This window comes from Choloepus didactylus, chromosome 7 (assembly GCF_015220235.1).
Source record: "Choloepus didactylus isolate mChoDid1 chromosome 7, mChoDid1.pri, whole genome shotgun sequence".
Classification (NCBI taxonomy): Eukaryota; Metazoa; Chordata; class Mammalia; order Pilosa; family Megalonychidae; genus Choloepus; species Choloepus didactylus.
In genome coordinates this window covers 63,380,747-63,389,597 of record NC_051313.1, presented here as the reverse complement: position 1 = coordinate 63,389,597, position 8,851 = coordinate 63,380,747, and the positions used below count along the sequence as shown (strand labels likewise).

The window sequence follows — 8,851 nt, the reverse complement described above, 5'->3', positions numbered from 1 at the left end:
TTCATTTTCTTCCTTCGAGACGCAGGCTAGTTGATTTGCTGCCACCTCAGTATCAGGCACAGTGTTATGATCCCAAAGTCTCAGTCGTTCAAATATGAAGGCAACAGAAATTCCAATGCCCATTTACGAATCTATGGAGAACTTTTCATATATTAAGGGGCCAATTCCAATCGGTAAATCACTCCCTTAATTCTTAATCTGATTACCAGACCTAATAAGCAGCTTTGCTGACCCAAATGAATGAAATAAACAAAAACCACACTTCACCAAATGTAATTTAAATGTAGACTATTTAACGCAAGATTGCCGGAGAAGAAATACAGAGTACTTTGAAATCGTAAAAATATGTTAAGACGGCTATTTTGTTGTACTTGAAATAAAAGGGATACTTCCCCAAGGTCCGGTATCAGTGGTCTCTACGTTTCTTTCTCCTCCTGCCCCCACATCACCAAATTCAGCCCAAACCGACCAGTCCGACGGAGACAAGCGGGGCGAGACGAGGAGGCGAGAGATGGGGGAGGGGGAAAGGTAGGTGGGGCTGAAACCGAACTTCATTGTTCGAGGGACCGACTCTTCCCAAAAGAACCCGTTCGCAGCGCCTGCGCATTGCGCGCTCTTTGTGCCTGGCTGCAGCAACCTGGTTGTTTGTGTAGTGTGTCGCCGAACCGGTGGAGGCGGAGCCTAGGGCGTGGCCTGACATGCCTCACCCTGACTGGGCCCTGTGCCGGAGGTGGGCGGGAGCAGGGCGGAGCCTCCGATAACAACACTCTGAGCCCGGGCCGGGGCTATTTGTTGCTGCGCCGCCACCGCCCGAGCCATGGTCCATGCTTCTCTCCGGCTCTTTTTAGCAGCAGCCGCCGCCGCCGCCGCCACCCTGTGATCGCAGGCTTCACTTCCTCGCTCTCTCCTTCCTGCTGAGCCACTTGCCTCCTAGCGTTATGACCGTCGTCTCCGTCCCGCAGCGGGAGCCGCTCGTCCTCGGCGGCCGCCTTGCACCGCCGGGTTTTTCCGCTCGCAGTTACTTCGGGGCTATCCCGATGGTTGGCACGGCCCCGCCGCCTTTAACTCGGATTCCGGATCCCCGGGCACTGCCCCCGACCCTCTTCCTCCCTCACTTCCTAGGGGGAGATGGTCCCTGTTTGACGCCTCAGCCGCGCGCTCCAGCACCTTTGCCCAACTGCAGCCTCGCCACGGCGGGGGCCGTCCCTCGGGCAGCGCCAAAAAAGCGGCGAAAGAAGAAGGTGCGGACCAGCCCGGCGGGGCAGCTGCCCAGCCGCTTCCACCAGTACCAGCAGCACCGGCCGAGTTTGGAGGGCGGGCGGAGCCTCGCGACGGGCCGCAGCGGCGCGCAGGAGGTCCCGGGCCAGGCCGCCACCCTGGCCCTGGGTCCTGCCACCACAACCGAAACTGAAGGAGTGAGCCCCGTCCCTGGCCCGCTGCCGCCCGCAGCGCTCAGCCAACCCTCGTTCAGAAAAGAGGTAAGGCCCGCGAGGGTGCATGAGGACCGCTGGGGAGTTCTGGCCTTCGCACAGCCACAGTCGGGGTCTCAGATTTGGGGCCCTGGGTTGGGGGGGCCGGGAGGGTGGGGGCGGCGTGAGGGGCGGCTGTTTACTCGGAAGGGAAGTTTCCGTGACGCCCGCTCGGTTCGGGCCCGAGGGAGGGGGAGGCATGCGCTGGCGCTGCTGATTGGCTTCCGGGAACTAGCCAATGAGAAGAGTGGTTGCGGCCCAGCAACAGCCCAGATTTAGAAGGCTGGCGACGTTCCAGGGGGTTTCTGCGTTCGGGGCGCGCGGTTGGTGGGGGGAGGGAAGGGGCCCGCGGGAGGGCTGACGTCAGCGCGTGCTACGTGCGGAGCGCGCGAGCGCTCATGAAGGAGGCGAGGCGGGGCGTGAGGGTGGTAGGGCCAAGGCTGGGAACTCGCTTTTGGCTTTCCGACCGTTGCTAGCTCCGTGCGTGGTTGGTGTAGCGCGTAGACTGTCTAGTGTCGCCGTGGTGTGGGATTTGGAGTGGGCCGGAGGCTATTGGATTGGGTTAGGCTTCCTTTTTGCACAGATGGGAGGAACCCCGTGTGGGGCGCTCAGTCCAACCTGGGGCTTTGCTTCATTGCTGACCTGCTTAAAGGTGCCTTTTTTTTTTTTTTTTTCCAAGTCTCAAAGTTGGGAGGACCGGCGCAGTAGAGCAGCTCGTTTATATTCTTGCTTATATACATTTTGTGTGCTAGTCTTTATCAAATAAACTGAGTTTATTGTTATTTAACAAGTCCCACTGCGTACTGTACCAGACTTTTATCTTAATGGTCGGTTGGTTTATTACCTATATCCAGGGAAAAGTTTTCGAAAACTTTGAAAAGTTATCCAATTGAGTTGACGTTTTGCCGCGCAGTTGCAATGCTATTGGACTAGGTATGAATTGGATTAAATTTCAGACGGGATTAAGTCTTTAAAATGACTGGAAATTAATTTGAACTAGTCTTCAAAATAAAACTTTTAATTTCAAAGGGTAACTTTAATAATAAGAAATGAAAATAAGTTACTGCCATTTGTTGTAGGAATGTTGGGCTGAGTTTGAGATTGGCAGTTTAGCTAGCTAAGCCCTTGGGAAAAATTAGCCCGTCATGGTACCTTATTTTCTCAGATTCCTCTCAAATTCTGAAATTGCATGGCTTTTCTGAAAACCTCTTGATAGGTCAAAGTGTTGTCTGCTGCTTGCTTGCTGACTAATAAATGCGATGCCTTTCTTTTCTGGAATGGGTACTAAAACTAGGGGTTCTCTTTGGCAGTTGCCGGTATATGTTACCTTGTACCCCAGCTTTCTATTTTTTATGTCCTGCTTCCCTACCTCATTATAAGTGTTAAAGACGGTAATGTGATAAGATTATTTTCTAGTTTGCTGTCCCATAAGGGCCACCACAGATAAAGACCATGAGTAGAATTAGTGCAGCAAGTTCTGGAAGCAGTTGTTAAACCAGGAACTAGGGACAGGCAGGAAACATTTTTTTCTGGTTATGTATTTGTATGAGTATGTATAACTGATAAAGGTGATAAAAAGTGTTGTGTTTTAGTATTTAAATTTTCACTTGAGCATTTTCAGAAGCGGGGGAAAAAGTTTTTCTGTGTGTACTTGGTAATCATTATCAAAACAATCACTTAAAATCTACCCCCTACTTATCAAATTTTTGTTTACTCTGAAATAATTTTAAAAATACTTTCCTAAAAGGTATAAACAGTATATTTATTAACTTTATTTTTCATAGTTAGACTGAACCAAAATGAAAGCATTTGAAAATTTCCCTTGACAGGGTACTATTTGAAAAACACTGACTTGTCAGAAAGGGGTTGGTGGCATATTTGGAAGGTAGTTTATTAGTTTTCTGTACAGTTACAGATAAAGATGGACTTGGGGTTGCTTTGAGTTTTTTATTTGACATTTTAGAACTGGCTTTTGTATACTGGTGCCAAGTGAAAAATGATAGGTGTACATATTTGGATATCCAATGATATATGCAGCAAGCAAATACATATTTAATCAAGACAATGAACTAAAGCTTTAGAGAACTTTTTTAAAGAAAATACATAAAATGGTATGAGGTTTCTGACTGAATTTTATCTTGAGATTCTATTCACTTTTATGTCCTTGTCTTTGTAGGTTTTTAAATCAAAGATGGGAAAATCGGAGAAAATTGCCATTCCTCACAGCCAGCTTGTTCACGGTATACACTTATGTGAACAACCAAAGATAAACAGACAGAAAAGCAAATACAACTTACCACTAACCAAGATCACCTCCGCAAAAAGAAATGAAAGTAATTTTTGGCATGATTCTGTTTCATCTGATATAATTCAGAAGCAAGAAAAAAAGCCTTTTAAAAATACTGAGAACATTAAAAATACACATTTGAAGAAATCAGCATTTCCAGCTGAAATGAACCAAAAGGAAAATTATGCTGGGGCAAAGTTTAGTGATCCTCCTTCTCCTAGTGTTCTTCCAAAGCCTCCTAGTCATTGGATGGGCAGCACTGTTGAAAATTCCAACCAAAATAGGGAGATGATGGCAGTACACTTGAAAACTCTCTTGAAAGTTCAAACTTAGATTTCATATTTCAGTATGTATGTAAAACATAGTTTTTCCAAAATCTCTGGATGCTGTAAAAGAAAATTGGAACATAAATGGAAATTTGCCTTGTTGCAACACACAAGTGCAAGACAAAAATGAGTTAAAAAAAGTTACATCCCAACAGCTTGTATTATATTTTATATTTTGTAAATACTGTATACCATGTATTATGTGTATATTGTTCATACATGAGAGGTACATTATAGTTTTGTTATGAAAGTATGTATTTTGTCCTGCCCAAATGGTAGGTGTTTTGTATATATAAAATGGAGAAATTTTAAGTGTGTCTAAAGCACATGAAATATCGTTTATTTGCACAAGGTACCGAGAGATTTTTTTTCAAGAAACAGCTGTCTGATCTCAAGGTGAAGCTATAAATGTGAACAGCACTACTGAAATTTAAATCTGTGGCACAATCATTATAAACATGGGGTTTGTCTATGTTTCTCTAAATTGATTTTTGCCTTCTAATCTAATTACTGGAAAACTCCTGTTCCCATATTTACCAAACTTAATTTCTGGTTTTTGATTTACATCCATTATTCAAATTTAAAATTCCTACAAATTTTAATGCCAACAAAATCGGTTGTAATCAAATTTTAAAATAATAATAATTTGGCCCCCCCCTTTTAAACTAGTCTTGACTATTTTTTGTGTGTGACTGTTTGTGTGACTAGGAGATGGCTTTGTGTGATTGAATTTAACTTCCCATTTTACTTGCTGAATATCTTTGACTTGGTATTAATTGTCTATCCTTCCTAATTTAGAAGGACTAGTAATTTATCACTACTACCTCCAAGGGCAGTAATAACGCATCTCATAAATGGAAATGATTGTGGACAAAAATAGAGTTAATTGGTTTATTATATGCACTGTTTTTATGAAGGTACCATTTGACAACATACTGTACCTTTTTCAGTGAAAGAAAATGACACTTTATATTGAATGGTAGTACTTAAAGCAAGTATAACTGATGTTAAAATAGATGGAAATTTTTTATATTGAAGCTTTCTTTAAGAATATAACACCTTATATCTTTTCAATTTAAAAGTCAGACTTTGTTCTTGTCAAAGTGGAAGGCCTATTCCAACTCTGAAATTCTAGAATACAGCTCCCTATACAATTTTTAGTTATACAAAGCTACATTTTATCTCAAAGTTTTTCTAAATAATCGGACAATTTTAGACATGTGAAAAGGTGTTAAAGAGGGTATATACCTGATTCTCTTAAGGTGGAATAAATAGGTGAGAAAGATATTAACATCCTCCTAAGAAAAAATCAAGAGGCTATACTTTCTTATACCATTTGGTTCACAGCAGGAGCGGAGGAAAGACACTAAATTTTCTGGCTGTTACTTAAAAGTGAGTGTTGTGGGCACAGTTTTACTTAAAATTACTCAATTAACAAGCACTGCCAGGAGGATATGATAACTTGTGTTATGTAACTCAAAATCTGTGAAATAGTAATAGAAGTAACTCTTGCATAAGCAGCCCATAAACTATATGGCACTGGCATAAAATATGCTTTGTTCTTATGTACTTAGCTATACTTTACATAAATTGTATACATCTGGTTTTTTTTAAAAGCACATTTAAGTAAAGTGCTTCTTAAACCAATAATGGAAATAATTTTAGGTGCACTTCTGACTTCGTAAAAGTTAGACTTTCTAAGAGTTAAATAGAATGGTTAATGTTTTTAAAGGAATGGCATAAGAAGAAAGATTATTACAAAGTAATAATACTATCTTTAGTATGAAGGGTGAATTGAGAATTGATTGAATTAGACTTGCTATATTCACTGAATTCAATAGCTTTGGTGTTATAGGAAAATCATACTATCCAGTGGCCCTATTATTCAGCCACCTTTATTTTTCTCCTATTGGAGTCCTTTGAAAATACATTTCTCCTAGTGTTTGCAAATTATATTTGTTTGGTTTTGTGGGTATATAAACCAAACGTTTGCAGTCACCGGCTTCAGGCCTCAAGTCAGTGGCTTGCTAAAGGGGGGATGTAATTACAAAGGGATAAATGTTTTGTAAGTGTAGAATGTGAGTGGAAAAAATTATCATATGCAGTGGCACTTCACTATAGCTCAAGTGTCAACTTGTTAGTATTAGATAAATCTGTAGTTTGGTAATGAGTTTATTCAACCCACAATTGATTTCCTGACACCATAGAAAGAGTTGCTAAAAGACCAAGTTATATTAAAAGGTTGACAAGGAACCATTACTTAAGTTTTCAGGTGGTTCATCAGTTAAAATACAGATTTAAGGTTTATAAATGAAAAGACTGGGATGTATTCAGTAAGTTATCTTAAATTTTTTTAACCAGACCAGCATTTAGGTTTTTGAGCAAACTAGTATATAATCAATCCTTGCCTTCCGATACTTTAACATAAAGCTAGTTTGAAAAGCAAGTATGCTGTACTAATGGAGGACTTGGATCCATTCATGCTACGCTAGAGGAAAATGTGTGTGTGTGTGTGTGTGTGTGTGTTTATTTCTTGCCTAATAGGTGTGTGTGCGTGTGTGTGTATTTTTTGGCCTAATAGGTGATTTCAAACTATATAAAAACAAAAAAACAGTACTTTCTTTTGTCCTTACCTGCTTTCTTTGTTGAAAAACATTACTTAACTGGTAATGTTGAGAAGGGACAAAATCCAGGCCTCACAGCACCAGACCCTGGAATGGACCTGAGAATGAGGGCACAGCTGGCACAGAGCAAGAATTAGAATTGTGGGGTGCTGTGGTCATGGTGGATTGCCTAAACATTAATGTCCCCATCTCTCCTGCCCACACGTATTAAAGCATTTAAATATCTGGGGCAAGGGGAAGGGTTATCCTAGTTCACAGCCACCTGCCCTTGCCCGATTCCTGGTTATTTCAGAAACAGTGCTGGGATAGAGGACCATTATTAAGTGGTCTACCAAGAAATATATTTTTTAAATATATATTAAATATATATATATTCTTATATATATTCTTAAATATATATTCTTAATTAGCCAAATACATATTCTGTATAAATATTAGCCAAATATATATATTCAAGAAATATATATCCTTAATTAGCCAAGAGACTACCAAGAAATACATATATTTGAGATTAAAAAGGGCAAAGGCAGTTAAAAGGGCAGACAAATTTTTGAGTGGGAATGATAACCAATCAGGTCTGACATCTTTCACATATCTAACATTAGATTTAATAACATTTTAAATAACATTTTACATATGTTTATAAAATCCTAACAGAATAGAGTCTCTGCCTTTTGGGCGGTAAAACTGCAACTGCCTCTCCCCGCTTCGCTTGATGTTTCTCAGTTCTTTTGTGTAATTTTTGAGCAGCATGTCTGCAATTTAATACATGGAGGCTTAATTGTAAGGTGTGTTCAGGAGACACAAGGATATTAAGAGTGTATGTAGGTGGGGTGAGGAAAAAATAAGACATAGGTATCTAAGAAACAGCTTCATTCCCCTCCCCCACAATAACAAATCAAAAAGTCGAATTTTACAGAAGGCAGTGACTTTTTTTGGTGAATAGGGATTGTCCCGTTGGGAATCCGGCACGTGAGAAGCAGCATTATGGTGGGCCTTAAAAAATGAGTAGCATTTGATCAGCAAAGAGGAGGAAAATAACTTGGTAGTAAAAGTCTGAGTAAAGAGTGGTGTGAAAAGATGTGCAATATCAAGATAACAGTGCAAGGAAGAAGGAAGAGTCAGTGTATTGAAACGTGTATTGGGATTAGAACATGAAGAGGTTTGACTGTCATGCTGAGGACTTTCAACTTCATTATAAAAGTATGGCAGAGTCACCAAAGGTTCATGAGCAGGAGGATGAGATAACTTTAAAAAAGAAAACCGGTGGAAATACGGAGAGCAGCTTGAGAAAGGGGAAACTTGAGACATGAAGATCACTTTAAGGAAGATACTTCAGTAGAAGAGAGAGAAGAGCCTAAAGGACATTGTCAGAATATAAAGGCATGGATGCATTTGGGGAATGTATTGGAGGTGGAATGGATAAGCCTTGGGCATCTGAATGGAGGGTGAGGAAAGGTTTTTAACTTGGGCAATTAAGGGGATAAAACTAGCAACTAGGGAACTTGAGGGGGGTCAAAATTATAGAGGAAGGTAATTTGGATATGAAGCATTAACATTTTCTTTTTATTAGAGATTTGTGGGTCAACAAAAAAATCATGCGTAGAATACAGGGTTCCCATATACCACCCTATTATAAAAACTTTGCATTGATATGGTACTTTTATTACAATTAATGACATTTTTATAGTAGTCTTATTGACTCTACAGTATTCGAGTATTTGTGTCTTTTTTTCTTTATCAGTCTAGCTAAATGTTTGTCAATTGCATTGATCTTTTCAAAGAGCCAATTTTTGGTTTTGTTGATTCAATTGTTAGGTTTTGTTTTGTTTTGTTTTTCTATTTCATTTATCTACCCTCTAATCTTTATTTCCTTTTTTCTGCTCTCTTTGGGTGTTTGCTCTTCTTTTTCTAGTTCTTCCAGTTTTGAGGTTAGATCTCTGATTTAAAGTCTTTTTCTTTTTGAATGTAAGAATTTAGAGCTATAAATTTCCTTCAACACTGCCTTTGCTGCATCCTGTAGGTTTTGATATGGTGCATTTTCATTTTCATTTACATCAAGATATTTCCTAGTTTCTCTCTTTTTTATTTTATCTTCGTTTTATTGAGATATATTCACATACCACGCAGTCATACAAAACAAAT

At 40.2% G+C, this 8,851-nt stretch overlaps 1 protein-coding gene across 1 annotated transcript; it reads left to right on the top strand.

Annotated features, from left to right (window-relative positions):
- The first annotated feature begins 789 nt into the window (after window positions 1–789).
- Window positions 790–8,418, top strand: PNRC1 (proline rich nuclear receptor coactivator 1). The gene is made up of 2 exons (XM_037843834.1): window positions 790–1,478; window positions 3,646–8,418. The coding sequence occupies exons 1-2, from the start codon at window positions 939–941 to the stop codon at window positions 4,087–4,089; spliced, it is 984 nt and encodes a 327-aa protein (XP_037699762.1). The 5' UTR covers window positions 790–938; the 3' UTR covers window positions 4,090–8,418.
- The last annotated feature ends 433 nt before the right edge of the window (window positions 8,419–8,851 follow it).